Genomic DNA, 18,105 nt, shown 5'->3' with positions numbered 1-18,105 from the left:
AGCGAGCCCCAGGGATAGAGAGAGCCCCCACCCCCAGGGACAGAGTCAGGGAGAGCCCCACCCCCAGGGACAGGGACAGAGAGAGCCCCCACCCCCAGGGACAGTGTGATTCCTGATGCAGGGTTTTGAGGATTTATAACAAGTTGCACTGATGGAGAAACTCTGCCCAGGGGGAAGGCGCAGAGCTCAGACTTTCCCTGGGGTTTGGGGGCTGAGCCTGGAAATATATATCTTATATAAGAGGGAGAATTCCTCTGATCATAGAAAGCTAAAATAATATATTTGCAAAGCTTGCCTTAATCTGAGCTGCAAGCAATTCCCAAATCACAAGTGGAGAAAGATTAAAATAAATAATAAAACAATCTTAAAAAGAATAATAAAACAATGAAATTTAATGCAGAAAAGTGCAAAGTGATACATTTTGGTAGGAAGAACGAGAGGCAATATGAACTAAATGGTACAATACTGAAGGTGGTGCATGAACAGAGAGACCTGGGGGTATATGTGCACAAATTGTTGAAGGTGGCAGGGCAGGTTGAGAAAGCAGTTAAAAAAGCATACAGGCTTCATGATTAGAGGCATAGAGTACACAAGCAAGGATGTTATGAACCTGTATAAAACACTGGTCCGGCCTCAACTGGAGTATTGTGTCCAATTCTGGGCACCGCACTTTAGGAAGGATGTGAAGGCCTTAGAGAGGGTGCAGAAAGGATTTTCGAGAATGATTCCAGGGATGAGCAACTTCAGTTACGTGTATTGACTGGAGAGGCTGGGGTTGTTCTCCTTGGAGCAGAAAAGAATGAGAGGAGATTTGATAGAGGTGTTCAAAATCATGAGGGGGCTAGACAGAGTAGATAGAGAGAAACTGTTCCCATTGGCGGAAGGGTCGAGAACCAGAGGACACAGATTTAAGGTGATTGGCAGAAGAACCAAAGGCGACATGAGGAAAAACTTTTTTACGCAGCGAGTGGTTAGGATCGGGAATGCACTGCCTGAAAGGGTGGTGGAGGCAGATTCAATCGTGGCTTTCAAAAGGGAATTGGATAAGTACCTGAAGGAAAACATTTTGCAGGAGTCCGGGGAAAGGGCGGGGGAGTGGGACTAGGACTAGCTGAAGTGCTCTTGCAGAGAGCTGGCACGGGCTCGATGGGCCGAATGGCCTCCTTCTGTGCTGTAACCATTCGATGATTCTATGTTCCTGTGACTCTCTGATTATATAATTCGCTGACTCTGTGATTCTCTGATTCTATAATTTTCTGATTCTATAATTTTCTGATTCTGTGATTCTCTGATTCTATGATTTTCTGATTCTATAATTTTTTGATTCTATAATGTTCTGATTCTATAATTTTTGATTCTCTGATTTTCTAATTCTCTGGCTCTGAGTCTCTGACTCTCTGATTCTATAATATTCTGATTCTATAATGTTCTGATTCTATAACTCTGATTTTCTAATTTTCTGACACTCTGATTTTCTAATTCCCTAATTCTCTGATTTTCTAATTCTGTGACTCTCTGATTTTCTAATTCTCTGAATTCTCTGATTTTCATATTCTCTGTCTCTCTGGGTTTTGAGCCGCGGATGGTTTCGAGATCGCGCTCCCCCCGCGGCCACCGTCCGCCGCTGCCATCGCAACGCGGCCTAGCTCCGCCTGAAGCCTGAATTTAGCGGCGGCCCCGCGGGTGAGTTTTACACCGAATATCGGGCGCAGGAGGCGGCGATTCCCCCGGGGATCGGGGACAGGCCTCGGGCTGGATTCGGCCCACCCCAGGGTTGTGTTAATAGCGGAGCGACACTAAACAAAAATAAACCGCGGGCCCGGAACAGGCGCAAATCCCCGGCCTGTGCTCCCAGCTGGCAGTGGGAATTGGCCTCAGTACCCTGGGTTGGGGGCAGGGGGTTTGTTGGCTTCAGTACCCTGGGTTGTTGGCCTCAGTACCTTGGGTTGGGATGGGGGTTGTTGGCCTCAGTACCCTGGGCTGGGGTGGTTTTTTGGCCTCAGTACCCTGCGTTGGGAGGGTATTTGAGCCTCAGTACCCAGGGGTTTGGGGATAGGGGTTGTTGGCCTCAGTACCCTAGGTTGGGTTGGGGTGGTTTTTTAGGCCTCAGTACCTTGGGTTGGGATGGGGGGTTGTTGGCCTCTCAGTACCCTGGGTTGGGAGGGTATTTGAGCCTCAGTACCCTGGGTTGGGAGGGTATTTGAGCCTCAGTACCCTGGGTTGGGTTGGGGTGGGCTGTTGCCAGAGTTCCTGCGCCAATCACTTCCCGGCCACCCTTGCTGGACAGAATCCGGCTGTGCCGCATTGCCCCCCATGGTCAAATGTCACGCCTCCCCTCGTCCTGCGTGGACACTGGTCAGTGGGGCAGGTCGGCGTCCGTGGAAGCTGCACCCCCAATGTCTCTGGGAGAGGAAGGTGGTGACATAGGAGATTTCCGCCAAACCAACCCCTCCAACCCTTGACCCCTCCGTCCTTGCAAACTACTGCCCCATCTCCAACCTCCCTTTCCTCGTCATAGTCCTTGAACGTGTTGTCGCCTCCCAAATCCGTACCCACCTTTCTCGCAACTCCATGTTTGAATCCCTCCAATCAGGTTTCCGCCCTTGCCACAGTACCGAAACGGCTCTCATCAATGTCACAAATGACATCCTTTGTGACTGTCACAAAGTTAAACTATCCCTCCTCGTCCTTCTTGACTTGTCTGTAGCCTTTGACATGGTTGACCACTCCATCCTTCTCCAACTCCTCTCTACTATCGTCCAGCTGGGTGGGACTGCACTCGCCTGGTTCGGCTTCACCTGCAACGGCTTCTCTTCCTGCTCCCACATCGTTACCTCTGGTGTCCCCCAAGGATCTATCCTTGGCCCCTCCTATTTCTCATCTACATGTTGCCCCTTGGCGACATCATCTGAAAACACAGCGTCAGTTTCCACATGTACATTGACGACACCCAGCTCTACCTCACCACCACTTCTCTCGACCCCTCCACGGTCTCTAAATTGTCAGATTGCTTGTCCAACATCCAGTTCTGGACGAGCAGAAATTTTCTCCAATTAAATATTGGGAAGACCGAAGCTAATGCTTTTGGTCTCCGCCACAATCTCCGTTCCCTAGACACTGACTCCATCCCTCTCCCTAACATCTGTCTGAGGCTGAACCACACTGTTCGCAACCTTGGTGTCATATTTGACCCTGAAATGAGCTTCCGACCACATATCCGCAGCATAACAAAGACCACCTACTTCCACCTCCGTAACATCGCCCGTCTCCGCCCTTGCCTCAGCTCATCTGCTGCTGAAACCCTCATCCATGCCTTTGTACCTCTAGACTTGACTATTCCAACGCACTCCTGGCTGGCCTCCCACATTCTACCCTACATAAACTTGAGGTCATCCAAAACTCGGCTGCCCGTGTCCTAACTCGTACCAAGTCCCGTTCGCCCATCTCCCCTGTGCTTGCTGACCTACATTGGCTCCCGGTTAAGCGACGTCTCAATTTCAAAATTCTCATCCTTGTTTTCAAATCCCTCCATGGCCTCGCCCCTCCCTATCTCTGTAAGCTCCTTCAACCCCACAACCCCCCCGAGATATCTGCACTCTAATTCTGGCCTCTTGAGGATCCCTGATTATGATCGCTCCACCATTGGTGGCTGTGACATCTGTTGCCTAGGCCCTAAGCTCTGGAATTCCCTCCCTAAACCTCTCCGCCTCTCTCTCTTCCTTTAAGATGCTCCATAAAACCTACCTCTGTGACCAAGCTTTTGGTCACCTGCCCTAATTTATCCCTATGTGGCTCGGTGTCAAATATTTTGGCTTATAATACTTCTGTGAAGCACCTTGGGACATTTTACTACGTTAAAGGCGCTATATAAATACAAGTTGTTATTGTTGTCTCGTACTAAAAGGACGCCTTAAATTGTGACGAAATGCACCATCCCGGGGCTAGGCATCCTGGTGAAAGTGATTCCCCGAGCTCCTCGCTTCCGCATCAGATAAAAGGCTTCCCAAACATGAGGTCAATCTGGAATATTAGTTAAAATTGTCACCAGACTCAATAGTCCCTCCACCACCGGCACACCGTGGCTGCAGTGTGTACCATCTACAAGATGCACTGCAGCAACTCGCCAAGGCTTCTTCGGCAGCACCTCCCAAACCCACGACCTCTTCCACCTAGAAGGACAAGGGCAGCAGGCGCATGGGAACACCACCACCTCCAAGTTCCCCTCCAAGTCACACACCATCCTGACTTAGAAGTATATCGGTCGTTCCTTCATCGTCGCTGGGTCAAAATCCTGGAACTCTTCCCTAACAGCACTGTGGGAGCACCTTCACCACACGGACTGCAGCGGTTCAAGAAGACGACTCACCACCACCTTCTCAAGGGGCAACTAGGGATGGGCAATAAATGCTGGTCCTTGCCAGCGGCGCCCACATCCCGAGAATTAATTAAAAGTTATTTGTCAGAGTAGGACAAGTTACTATTGAATCTGCTTCCACCACCCTTTCAGGCAGCGCATTCCAGATCACAACTCGCTGTGTAAAAACAATTCTCCTCATCTCCCCTCTGGTTCTTTTGCCAATTACCTTAAATCTGTGTCCTCTGGTTACCGACCCTCCTGCCACTAGAAACAGTTTCTCCTTATTTACTCGATCAAAACCTTTCTTGATTTTGAACACCTCTATTAAATGTCCTCTTAACCTTCTCTGCTCTATGTAAGAATTCACACAACACCAGGTTATAGTCCAACAGCTTTATTTGAAATCACAAGCTTTCGGAGCGCTGCTCCTTCGTCAGGTGAATAAAGCTGTTGGACTATAACCTGGTGTTGTGTGATATCTTACATTTGTCCACCCCAGTCCAACTCCGGCATCTCCACACCATTCTCTGCTCTAAGGAGAGCAACCCCAGCTTCTCCAGTCCATCCACGTAACTGAAGTCCCTCATCCCACTTGCTTGTTTTCACTGTGCAGGACTGAGAGCCGCGCTGACCCCTTGGTGTGGACACCCCTGAAGAGATGTTCTCCACCGGTGTGATCAGGACCTGGATGTCGTCGTTGACTTTGGGTGAGGTATTTTATTTTTATTTTTTTATTTTTTTTAATTCATTGATGGGATGTGGGCGTCGCTGGCTAGGCCTGCATTTAGTGCCCATCCCTAATTGCCCTTGAGAAGATGGTGGTGAGCCGCCTTCTTGAACCGCTGCAGTCCATATGGTGTAGGTACACCCACAATGCTGTTAGGAAGGGAGTTCCAGGATTTTGGCCCAGCGACAGTGAAGGAACGGCGATGCAGGTCCAAGTCAGGATGGTGTGTGGCTTGGAGGGGAACTTGTAGGTGGTGATGTTCCCATGCGTCTGCTGCCCTTGTCCTTCTAAGTGGTAGAGGTCGCGGGTTTGGAAGGTGCTGTTGAAGGAGCTTTGGCGAGTTGCTGCAGTGCATCTTGTAGATGGTACACACTGCAGCCACAGTGCGCCGGTGGTGGAGGGAGTGAATGTTGAAGGTGGTGGATGGAGTGCCAATCAAGCGGGCTGCTTTATCCTGAATGGTGTCGAGCTTCTTGAGTGTTGTTGAAGCTGCACTCATCCAGGCAAGTGGAGAGTATTCCATCACACTCCTGACTTGTTCCTTGTAGATGGTGGAAAGACTTTGGGGAGTCAGGAGGTGAGACACTTGCCACAGAATTCCCAGCCTCTGGCCTGCTCTTGTAGCCACAGTATTTATATGGCTGGTCCAGTTCAGTTTCTGATCAATGGTAACCCCCCAGGATGTTGATAGTGGGGGATTCAGCGATGGTAATGCCATTGAATGTCAAGGGGAGATGGTTAGAGTCTCGCTTGTTGGAGATGGTCATTGCCTGGCACTTGTGTGGTGCGAATGTTACTTGCCACTTGTCAGCCCAAGTCTGAATGTTGTCCAGGTGTCAAGTTCCGTTCTGTTTAATCGGCCTTGGGTTCTGGAGGGCGGTGCATCAGACAGTGCCTCTCCCCCCGGCTCCTGATCGCAATCCAGCGCGCAGGTGTCGGGACGGAATGGGATCGAACTCGGATGTGATGTTCCTCATGGTCGAATAGCTTGTTGAATAGCGGGTTGGTGCCTGTCGAACCAGGGTCTTCAGGAGAAATGGGGACAAAATAATGCGGTTGGAGGGGGGGGCGGGGGGAGAATAATTTTTGTCTTACTGAAAGTTTGTGATGGAACATTCATCACTGGTTGGTCAACCTCACTGGGTGTTTTCTCCATAAACACCTGCTCCCTGCCTCTAACCCCTCTCGCCACCCCCGGGGAGCAAAATGTCCCTCAATTCCCTCCCCTGAGCCCGTGGCTCAGACATTACACCAGCCTGACTGCCCGGCGCTAGATCAGGCCAGACCACCTCAAGCAGTTCTGCCTCTCCCCAGTCGCATCCTCTCATTCATTCCAGGGCCGCCCTGCAAGATAAGGGCAACCCCACACTCTGCTCCCACCCACTTCACTCCCTCACCTTTGTAGATGTGAAGAGATTAGGGACTGCTGTCAGCAACCAACTCCCCCTAATCCCACTGCCAACTGTGGCCGCCAGCACTCTGCATCTCTCACCCTCCCATTCTCCCATCACTCTCTTGACTCGCGTCCAGATCCTGATCACCCAATCCTGCCTCACGACCGCTCTGCTCCACACTTGCAGTTTCAAACCTCATCTGTCCCTCAGCACTCTTCCGTTCTCTTCTAAAAGTACTGCTCCAAAAGCCCCTTCTCGACCTCCCGATAACACAAACTACATAGCTTCATCCTGCTTTCTCTCAGAAGGTTGTGGATTCAAGCCGCACCCCAGAGACTTGAGCACAAAATCTAGGCTGGGTACTGGGGGGAGCGCTGCACTGTCGGAGGTGCCGTCTTTCGGATAAGACATTTAACCGAGGCCCCGCCTGCTCTCCCAGCTGGATGCAAGATCCCATGGCACTATTTCGAAGAGGAGCAGGGGAGTTCTCCCCAGTGTCCTGGGGCCAATATTTATCCCTCAATCAACATCACTAAAAACAGATGATCTGGTCATTATCGCATCGCTGTTTGTGGGAGCTTGCTGTGCGCAAATTGGCTGCCGTGTTTCCTACATTACAACAGTGACTACACATCAAAAAGTCCTTCATTGGCGATGAAGCGCTTTGGGACGTCCTGAGGTGGTGAAAGGCGCTGGAGAAATGCAAAGTTCTCTCTCCAAGACTGTCGCCGTCTGACATTTATTGAGAGTTCCCACCTGGTGAGGATTAAAGGACTCGGGGACAGGAAGGAAGCTGAGCATCTTTAGTGATAGAGGAGGTGTGGAGATCCACCGCAGATTGAGGCAGGTTGAGAATGTAAATCGATGAATTTCTCGTTCCTGCTGGCACGAATTGTACGTATCAACAAATAGAACAAAACATGAAAACACTTTGGCTAATTAGAATAATTTAAAATTATTGAAGGGTGAAATTTGTTGCCACACTTGTTTGTTCCCCCTTTTTACTGCCCCCACTGTGTACTAGCTTAGCCTGGGACGAGATGAAGTATGGGAGGAGGAGGCTCGTGTGGAGCATAAACGCTGGCACAGACCTGTTGGTCCGCACTGCCTGTTTCTGTGCTGTAAGTACTGTGGAAGAGAAATATTGCTCATCTTAAAGCGGCCGTTAATGTTCCTGTGTTTCCCCCCTAGGAGCAGCGAGGCTGACCAGCTCCTCAGCAACTTCCCTTCCTCCGCGAGCTTTTCTGCTGGGAGTTACGCCGCCTCCTCCTGTTTGCCGGACCATGGCCACCCTACACCAGATGCACAAGAAGGGAAAGCCCTCGCGAGAGCCGCCCAAACTGGGCCCCACCTTCGGCCGGCCCCAGCTCAAGGGGGTGGTGCTGAAGACCATGGTCCGCAAGCCCAAGAAGCCCAACTCGGCCAACCGCAAGTGCGCCCGCGTCAGGCTGAGCAACGGCAAGGAGGCCGTCTGTTTCATCCCCGGGGAAGGCCACAACCTCCAGGAGCACAACATCGTGCTGCTGGAGGGTGGCAGGACCCAGGACCTGCCGGGGGTCAAGCTGAAGGTCGTGCGGGGGAAGTATGACTGTGCCCACGTGCAGAAGAAAAAGTAGAGCCGTTGTGTCATTGAAACAAACCAGGACTGTAAGTGAATATTAAAGGGTGTTGTGTGTCCACGCCTGGCAGGGCTGCTTTCTTTAACGATTTCTCGTGCTGCACTCGCTCACCCAGACAGACCAGCAGACCTCCCCCAGCCTCCGTCCCCAGTCGCACACCGATGGGGGGCCGCAGTTAGCCTCAGCACCACGGGGTCGGGGGGAGGCAAGTACAGACCACGGTCCCCGCTCCCGACTGCTGCTCAGTCCCCCTCGCTGAGAAGTGCGACGGGGGGATCGCGTTCAACGTGACGGCCTCCGCAGCTGCCTATCCGCTGACAGGCCGGGGCGGGGGCGGATTCCGAGGAGTTCTCCCGCTGTAAGCTCAGCGGAAGAGGCAGGGAAATCTCGGTCCGTTTTACATCCCCTGCCCCACACCGTGGAGATTCACCCCCCTGTCTCCGGGCTGACGCGGAGAGACGGGGTGGGGGTTCCATCAGCTGAGGGTGTCGAGCCTGTTCGAGACTTCCAGAGACAGGGAGAAATGGTAGACTCGGCATAACAGTGGGAGAGTGAAAACACCCAGCACTACAAATATACGTTCTGTCCTTCCGACCGTAGGCTTTTGTTGTATAATAACACTGGGGTACAGTACTGGTGGGCACAGGTCTGCCCCTGTATAACACTGGGGTACAGTACTGGTGGGCACAGGTCTGTCACTGTATAACACTGGGGTACAGTACTGGTGGGTACAGGTCGGTCACTGTATAACACTGGGGTACAGGTCTGTCTATAACACTGGGGTACAGTACTGGTGGGTACAGGTCTGTCACTAACACTGGGGTACAGTACTGGTGGGTACAGGTCTGTCACTGTATAACACGGGTACAGTACTGGTGGGTACAGGTCTGTCACTGTATAACACTGGGGTACAGTACTGGTGGGTACAGGTCTGTCACTGTATAACACTGGGGTACAGTACTGGTGGGTACAGGTCTGTCACTGTATAACACGGGTACAGTACTGGTGGGTACAGGTCTGTCACTGTATAACAGTGGGGTACAGTACTGGTGGGCACAGGTCTGTCACTGTATAACACTGGGGTACAGTACTGGTGGGTACAGGTCTGTCACTGTATAACAGTGGGGTACAGTACTGGTAGGCACAGGTCTGTCACTATAAAACTGGGGTACAGTACTGGTGGGTACAGGTCTGTCACTGTAGAACACTGGGGTACAGTACTGGTGGGTACAGGTCTGTCACTGTATAACACTGGGGTACAGTACTGGTGGGTACAGGTCTGTCACGAACACTGGGGTACAGTACTGGTGGGTCCAGGTCTGTCACTAACACTGGTACAGTACTGGTGGGTACAGGTCTGTCACTGTATAACACTGGGGTACAGTACTGGTGGGTACAGGTCTGTCACTAACACTGGGGTACAGTGCTGGTGGGTACAGGTCTGTCACTGTATAACATGGGTACAGTACTGGTAGGCACAGGTCTGTCACTGTATAACACGGGTACAGTAGTGGTGGGTACAGGTCTGTCACTAACACTGGGGTACAGTACTGGTGGGTACAGGTCTGTCACTGTATAACACTGGGGTACAGTACTGGTGGGTACAGGTCTGTCACTAACACTGGGGTACAGTACTGGTGGGTACAGGTCTGTCACTAACACTGGGGTACAGTACTGGTGGGTACAGGTCTGTCACTGTATAACACTGGGGTACAGTACTGGTGGGTACATGTCTGTCACTGTATAACACTGGGGTACAGTACTGGTGGGTACAGGTCTGTCACTATAACACGGGTACAGTACTGGTGGGTACAGGTCTGTCACTAACACTGGGGTACAGTACTGGTGGGTACAGGTCTGTCACTGTATAACACTGGGGTACAGTACTGGTGGGTACAGGTCTGTCACTGTATAACACTGGGGTACTGTACTGGTGGGTACAGGTCTGTCACTGTATAACACTGGGGCACAGTACTGGTGGGTACAGGTCTGTCACTAACACTGGGGTACAGTAGTGGTGGGTACAGGTCTGTCACTAACTGGGGTACAGTACGGGTGGGTACAGGTCTGTCTCTATAACACTGGGGTACAGTACTGGTGGGTACAGGTCTGTCACTAACACTGGGGTACAGTACTGGTGGGTACAGGTCTGTCACTAACACTGGGGTACAGTACGGGTGGGTACAGGTCTGTCACTAACACTGGGGTACAGTACTGGTGGGTACAGGTCTGTCACTAACACTGGGGTACAGTACGGGTGGGTACAGGTCTGTCACTATAACACTGGGGTACAGTACTTGTGGGTACAGGTCTGTCACTGTATAACACGGGTACAGTACGGATGGGTACAGGTCTGTCACTAACACTGGGGTACAGTAGTGGTGGGTACAGGTCTGTCACTAACTGGGGTACAGTACGGGTGGGTACAGGTCTGTCACTAACACTGGGGTACAGTAGTGGTGGGTACAGGTCTGTCACTAACACTGGGGTACAGTACTGGTGGGTACAGGTCTGTCACTAACACTGGGGTACAGTACTGGTGGGTACAGGTCTGTCACTAACACTGGGGTACAGTACGGGTGGGTACAGGTCTGTCACTAACACTGGGGTACAGTACTGGTGGGTACAGGTCTGTCACTGTATAACACTGGGGTACAGTACGGGTGGGTACAGGTCTGTCACTGTATAACACTGGGGTACAGGTCTGTCACTGTATAACACTGGGGTACAGTACTGGTGGGTACAGGTCTGTCACTAACACTGGGGTACAGTACGGGTGGGTACAGGTCTGTCACTGTATAACACTGGGGTACAGGTCTGTCACTAACTGGGGTACAGTACGGGTGGGTACAGGTCTGTCACTAACACTGGGGTACAGTACTGGTGGGTACAGGTCTGTCACTAACACTGGGGTACAGTACTGGTGGGTACAGGTCTGTCACTAACACTGGGGTACAGTACGGGTTGGTACAGGTCTGTCACTGTATAACACTGGGGTACAGTACTGGTGGGTACAGGTCTGTCACTGTATAACACTGGGGTACAGTACTGGTGGGTACAGGTCTGTCACTGTATAACACTGGGGTACAGTACTGGTGGGTACAGGTCTGTCACTGTATAACACTGGGGTACAGTACTGGTGGGTACAGGTCTGTCACTGTATAACACTGGGGTACAGTACTGGTGGGTACAGTTCTGTCACTGTATAACACTGGGGTACAGTACTGGTGGGTACAGGTCTGTCGCTGTATAACACTGGGGTACAGTACTGGTGGGTACAGGTCTGTCACTGTATAACACTGGGGTACAGTACTGGTGGGTACAGGTCTGTCACTGTATAACACTGGGGTACAGTACTGGTGGGTACAGGTCTGTCCCTGTATAACACTGCGGTGCCAATCTTTGAATGAAATCTTAAACCGAAGCCCCCTCTGCCTGTTCAGGCGGACTGCAGAGGTCCCACTATTGAAGGGAGAGGGCGGAGGTCTCCCAGTATCCGGGCCAATGTTCCTTCCCCCCCACCAACATCAAAAACAGTCAGAAATATACAAATAAGTTTCGAGTTTACAGAGAGAGCCATTTTAATCAGAAAACAGATCACTCAACCTTTCCAATCCAACAGCATTTCTATAACGAGAGAGACTGGCGCTCCCCTGACCTACCAGTGGGCAGAGGAATCACATCATCGATCATCACAAAATATTTCCCCCACAGAAAACGAAAAGCTCGCAGCTGTTACGTTGCTTTTTCTGGCTCTCCCCTCCTGAAGGCTCTGCCCTTTCACTGGGAGCCCAGAAAACACACCAATACCCACACAAGTGGCCGTGTACAGCCTAGACTGTGATTGCTCGCAGACTAAGGGGAGCATCACAGTCGAGCCTGATCCCGCCCGTGTTCAACAGGCACACGTTCCAGCGAATGGGGACAGGAATCCTGAATGAAATGTTGGCCCTTCCCCTATCCCAGGGCAGGTGAAGCAGCCCCACCATTGCCTTTGTCAGATCAGCTCAGTCAGCCGAGACGGGCGATGTGGCCTCGATTGGTGGGATGGCTCCACCCTGGGTGTGTGTTTCCCACAGAGCCACTCCCCGGGAGAGCCAGTTCTTTCATTGCTATTTACAATTATTTGCACAGTTTCTTTAAACAGACACAAATAAACGTTTTGAGATGATATATCTGTCTGTGGGCCGTCACATAGGCAGTGGTCTGAAATGACAAACACAGGTCCAAGCCTATACTTCCAGCAAACTGGAGCAGCGGTGGGGACCACAACTGCTCTCCGTCTCCCTGGATAGAGAACAAACGGAAGCGGCCAGAATTCCCAGTCGCGGTCACGGAAACACACAAGTACGGCCTCCTACCCTTCCCAGCACTGTTAGTAGGAGGAGTGACACCATCACAGCCACCCGCCCCCCCCCCCCCCCCCCGCCGACATGAAGTATTTGTTCATCTTCTTGTTTATTTCCCTTATTTCCTTCTCTCACCGTACCGCCAGCTTTCCTGCCAATGGAGACAGCTCTTACCCATACTGCTTAACCAGAGCGAAACTGCTCTATAACTTGCATTGGTTACTAATGGACCTCCTGTGGCATTGCTCATGGACAATCTCCGGTTCTGATGTTTAGCCAATAATCTGGCCTGGCCCTTTACAACTTGCATTTATATAGCGCCTTTAACGCAAGTAAAACGTCACAAGGTGCGTCACAGGAGTGTTATCACACAAGATTAAGCCCAAAATGGACAATCTGGGTCCCTGTAGCTACTCATAACTGAGCTACACTGAGGTTAGTCAGAGGGCAATTGTAACTGCTTGTAAATTTCAGGGTGACTGGGATTTCTCCAGCTTTTATTCCAAAAGCTCGATTTACATCTGCAGCAAGTCGCGACGTCTGGGGTACGTCGGACATGCGCTCTGGCGGAATTTCCACACGGGGAGTCTGGCCGCGGTTACGGCGGAGACCCAACCGGCTAAACGGCCGACCTTCCGCCAGAGTTACCGCGGGCGATGGAAAGAATCCTGGCGGAAATGCCAGGCCTGTGTGTGTGTGCCTATAATAGGGGGGGTCTCGCCCCTTTGGGTAAATTCTGCCTCCACTGCGATGGCATTTGACCAAAGCTTACGGGACCATCAAAAAGTATTGAGCCTCGGGCAAAGTGTCCTGCCCAATAGGTTTCATGAGCTGAGGAGGGACAACTGCAGAGCTTAGTTCTAGCTTTGATTCATTGAGGTGATAACCATGAGAGGACACCAACGTACTTTACATCATTTTAACTCTTCCCCTGCCACTAGCTCTCTCAGCGTTTGTTCAAAGGCTTTTTTTGTATTAAAAGAATTACACAGGTGAAAAACGTAACTGTACATAACACGGAGCAACGGGCAGCCCCGGGACCTGTAACCTCATCAAAGCAGCATCAGCCAGCCTGGCTATCCAGTGACTTTAGTATGAAATCTCGCCGGGCTGGTGTCCCAAGTAGGGTTTGTCCATTTGCCTGCGACCCTCTGGAACCGCATCCCAAGTGACCCCTGTCGGAGCCCAGACAGCGAGTATCCACAGGCTATTTGAACATGGGGGGCATCACGGTCAAGGCCAATCCTGTCCTTTGCAGCGGGGTTGGGGGGGGCGGAACGGGGTCGTCGCTGGATAATAAACGGGATCAGGCATTTTTTCTCCCCTTCCTTAGCCCAGAGGTGCTGATATAAGTGCAGTGACCACGCCCCCCCCTCCATCTCTGATCCCGACTGAGATCAGCAAACTTGGGACCGGGGACTTTCTGCTCCGCGCATAGCTTAGGATCGAAACATGCGGTGGATTTAGCCGCTGTGCCATTGGGAGTTACTCGATGAGATTACAGCCTGAAAATCACTCTCCAGCATTTAATGACATAACACTCCCAACTATCATGGGGTAGATTAAGATCCTGTTCCAGGCAATAGCCGTGCTCGGTGCGGACTGAGGGTCCGAACACGTTGTGCCGCAGGTGACTCGGTCAGTCAATGGAGGAGCAGTCTGTGGATACGGCTTCCGGTCAATTACCTGTAAATAACGTGGTCCATATTCACACCGCGTCAGTGCAGCAACTCAACCTTGCCCAAAGTAGCTCTCAGCTGTGGTCCCCGCTGTGATTGGTATCTGCAGTCTTACCCAGACTTTTCAAAAAGTTACAAAGTTTGGATTACAGATCAAACTTGAGGGGAGTGGGGGGGATCCAGTTAGTAAAGATAATACCTGGGCGGCTGATGCAGGGGGTTAGACACAGGCCTGGATTTCACTCCAGTCTGGAGTGAGGAGGTGGGAAGTCTCATTCATCCACGGGCTGTGGGGGTCCAACGTTAAATCAGTCCCAACTGGGCATTAATTGGTCGGTGGAGGAATTGGATAAAATATCCCGTTGGTGCAGCGGGACCTACTGTTGTGAGGTTCAGGAGCGGACGAGGTGTGTTGTGTGTTTGACGGGAAAGTGTAGAGGGAGCTTCACTCTGTATCTAACCCGTGCTGTACCTGCCCTGGGAGTGTTTGATGGGACAGTGTAGAGGGAGCTTTACTCTGTATCTAACCCTGTGCTGTACCTGCCCTGGGAGTGTTTGATGGGACAGTGTAGAGGGAGCTTTACTCTGTATCTAACCCGCGCTGTACCTGCCCTGGGAGTGTTTGATGGGACAGTGTAGAGGGAGCTTTACTCTGTATCTAACCCCGTGCTGTACCTGCCCTGGGAGTGTTTGATGGGACAGTGTAGAGGGAGCTTTACTCTGTATCTAACCCATGCCTTATGCTGTAGTACTTTGGTGAGCACAGAATTCGTGCAAAAAAAAAACCATTGTTGGGTTAAGATTGTGGATTTTCCTGTCCAGGATTCTTCAAATAAATAGTAAACATTAAGAAAGTCGTTATTTAAAGTTGATCTTCGGTCTCGGGTGATTCGAAGAGGTCAGTTTGCAGCAGTTTTCTGTTGTTCAGCGGTTTCACCTGGCGTCCAGCCTCCGCACTCTGACCTTCTGCTTATAATGATATTCCTTCAGGTATTCCTTCAGGGTGTTGGGAATGGGGAGGAGATCGATCCCGTCGTAAGTGGAGCAGCTGGAGATGGCAGCCCGGCAGATGTGCTGGAGGCTGAAGGGGAAGGTTCTGTTGATGGGGCTGGAGAGCAGGGGCTCGAAGAACATGCAGGAGTTGGGGTCCTTGTAGTGCTCGAGCAGACCGGTCACGGTGGAGGCGTGGAAGACGCTGGGATCGTGGACATCGAAGCTGAAGTTGTGGTTCCACTGCTCGATGCGGGCGTGCAGGGAGCGGCTGTACCTGCGGAAGCTGACCGAGAAGAGGTAGTCCTCCTGGGCTGAGTCCCGCAGCAGGAAAGCCCCCTCCGGCTTTCCCTCCAGCAGAGCCTCGGCCTGGTAACGGTCCATCACCCCCCAGTAGCAGGGGAAGGCGGTCAGCTCCAGGAGGTCCGGGACCAGGCAGTGGATGTAGTCGATCTGGGTGTGGGCGCGATAGCCATCCTTGGCCTCCACGTGCTCGGGGGGCGGCTGAGGAGAGGGCGGTGCTGCCGCCTCCTCGATCTCCTGCAGCGGGAGGGTGGCCCTGTCGTCCCCCGCCAGCTCGTTCATCCCCGGCGCCAGCTTGGGCCCCAGCTTGTACAAGGGGTTGATCTGTGCCGTCACCTCGAAGGTGTGGATCTGCGCGTGGGGCGGGGGCTCGACCCCCTGCTCGATGCTGATCCGCCTCCTCTCCCGCAGCCGGTCATCTTCGTCCTCCACTGGCGTCCCACCCGCGGAGGCCGCGTCCAGAAAGGGCGGGTTCTGCGAGACGGGGGCGGTGTGCTGCTTGATCAGGTACCATTTCTGTGCCAGGTCTGTGCCCGTGGGGAAGGGGCATTTATCGAGCATCAGCTCGCTGATGTGGATCTTTCTCTTGGAGGCGGATAAGATGGCCGAGTGCAGGCCGTGGGATTTGATGGGGAAACACTGACCCACGGCGTCCTGAATCCGCTGCCTCAGGGACCTGCTGGGCAGTTTGCCCTCTCCAAAGTCGTGGGAATCCGTCTCCTGACACAGATCTGAGTCCTGCTTTCCCGGTTTCCCGCCCGAGGGATTCCTGATCTTTCCTTGTGCGTGTCCCGTTCCCGAGGCGCCGCCGGCGAGCTCGGATTTGTGGGAATTCCTGTTTTTCTTTTTGCTCCGGGTCTCCCTCCGGTCTTCGGGCTCTCCCCGCCTGACCTTGGGCCTCACGGATCGCTTCTCCTCTCCCAGCTGTGACATGGTCCCCCACAAACCCCCACCCCCCCGGGCTCGAGCGGGAATCTGCGGCTCCCCCCGATTCAAGCACCAATCGCGAGGTTTAAGACAAGCGTCCGGCGAGCGATCGATGGCGGGTCGAATTCGTTAACGGAGGCCAGTACCCGGGAGCGCGGTGAACGGTTTGAGCAGCCATCTCGTCCTGGACGCACCGCCCTGTCGCATTCGCTAATTCCTCGATACGTAAACCGGGAGTCTCCCAGAAGCTCCACGGAGAAAACTCAATCCCTGCAAAAAACAGAGGAAAGACCATTGCTGAATGAGCAAAATCCCCCAGATCCTGATCAGACCCCCTCCTGAAAACGGGATTGGGGTACGCAGGATTGCGGGGGCGGGAAACATGGGATGGGGGTGTGACACATAAGACCATAAGAATTAGGAGCAGGAGTCGGCCATTCGGCCCCTCGAGCCTGCTCCGCCATTCAGTAAGATCATGGCTGATCTTCTACATCAACTTCACTTTCCTGAACTATTCCCATATCCCTTGATTCCCTTCCATCCCAAAAATTTATCGACACGGGATTGGCAGGGGAGAATACGGGATAAATGGACATGGGATGGGGACATGGGGTACAGGGAGACAGGAGATACAGGGAGACCCACGCCTGATATTCGCCCCTCGCCCAGTTCTGGGCAGGGGTCTCGGAGAGCGAAGGGGGTGGGTGGGGCGGGCAGGGACCCCGATCGATGAACTCCCACAACCCCCGCGGCACTGAGCCCGACCGTGGAACCCTTGCCTCCGCCTCGCAAGTGCGGTCAGCTAACAGCGCAGACCGCAGCGGCTCCTCGGACCGTTCCGCCCCTGTGGGGCTCCTCGGACCGTGCCGGCCCTGTGGGGCTCAGGACCTCACGGGTAATCCAGGCGAGGAAGGCCCTTGTTACACACATTTAACCAGACCCGCGCAGACCCCCCTCCCTCCGGGTAAAAATACAACCAACCTTCTGAGCGGATTCACCACGTAACAGACCTCAAATATCCGGGATTCAGAACAATATTGGGGGTTAAATTACGAGGTCAGGTTGCACAGACTGGGCTTGTATTCCCTCGAGTTTAGAAGATTATTAAGGGGTGATCTGATGGAGATGTTTGAGATGATTAAAGGATTTGATAGGATAGAGAGAGAGAAACTATTTCCTCTGGTGGGGGGAGTCCAGAACAAGGGGGCAGAACCTTAAAATTAGAGCCAGGCCGTTCAGGGGTGATGTCAGGAAACACTTCTTCACACAAAGGGTGGTGGAAATCTGAAACTCTCTCCCCCAAAAACCTGTTGAGGCGGGGGGGGGGTCAATAGCAAATTTCAAGACTGAGATTGATAGGTTTTTGTTGGGTAAGGGGTATTAAGGGTTACGGAACCAAGGCGGGTAGATGGAGTTAAGATACAGATCAGCCATGATCTCATTGAATGGTGGAACAGGCTCGAGGGGCTGAATGGCCTCCTCCTGTTCCGATGGGGCACATCGAGGCCCCAGGGCTGGATGAGGGACTCCGGGTCAGCGAGGGACCTGGGTAGATAATGCCGGGTTTCGCTGAGACCCAAACCCACAGCATCCTCCTCGCGAGCTGCTCGGACTCAGCCTCTGCCCCGGGGTTTGCTTGTTTGTTTATTGCCGGTTTCTCTTCCTTTGGAATGGAAGCAAGCCGATCTCTCACCTCCGCCGCTGGCCGGCTCCCCGCGGTGCTGCTCGCCACACAGCTGATGGGCTGATGACCCCGTCCC

At 52.6% G+C, this 18,105-nt stretch overlaps 2 protein-coding genes across 2 annotated transcripts; one reads left to right on the top strand and one right to left on the bottom strand.

Annotated features, from left to right (window-relative positions):
- Window positions 1–1,577: 1,577 nt before the first annotated feature.
- On the top strand, window positions 1,578–8,155 carry mrps12 (mitochondrial ribosomal protein S12). The gene is made up of 3 exons (XM_085973193.1): window positions 1,578–1,683; window positions 4,971–5,064; window positions 7,670–8,155. Exons 2-3 carry the CDS (start codon window positions 5,016–5,018, stop codon window positions 8,092–8,094), a joined length of 474 nt encoding a protein of 157 aa, XP_085829319.1. The 5' UTR covers window positions 1,578–1,683; window positions 4,971–5,015; the 3' UTR covers window positions 8,095–8,155.
- A 3,498-nt stretch (window positions 8,156–11,653) lies between these two features.
- Window positions 11,654–16,351, bottom strand: socs9 (suppressor of cytokine signaling 9). Its single transcript, XM_085973192.1, has one exon. The coding sequence runs from the start codon at window positions 16,349–16,351 to the stop codon at window positions 15,059–15,061; it is 1,293 nt and encodes a 430-aa protein (XP_085829318.1). The 3' UTR covers window positions 11,654–15,058.
- Between the last annotated feature and the right edge of the window lie 1,754 nt (window positions 16,352–18,105).

Source organism: Somniosus microcephalus, chromosome 34 (genome assembly GCF_052327205.1).
Source record: "Somniosus microcephalus isolate GS21.2 chromosome 34, FLI_Smic_1.0, whole genome shotgun sequence".
Classification (NCBI taxonomy): Eukaryota; Metazoa; Chordata; class Chondrichthyes; order Squaliformes; family Somniosidae; genus Somniosus; species Somniosus microcephalus.
This window is presented reverse-complemented; position numbering and strand designations above follow the sequence as displayed.

Coding starts and splice junctions, on each gene's coding strand:
- mrps12 (XM_085973193.1), top strand. CDS start 5,016: ATGTTCTCCACCGGTGTGATCAGGACCTGGATGTCGTCGTTGACTTTG. Junction 5,065..7,669: donor GATGTCGTCGTTGACTTTGG/GTGAGGTATTTT, acceptor TTTCCCCCCTAG/GAGCAGCGAGGCTGACCAGC.
- socs9 (XM_085973192.1), bottom strand. CDS start 16,351: ATGTCACAGCTGGGAGAGGAGAAGCGATCCGTGAGGCCCAAGGTCAGG.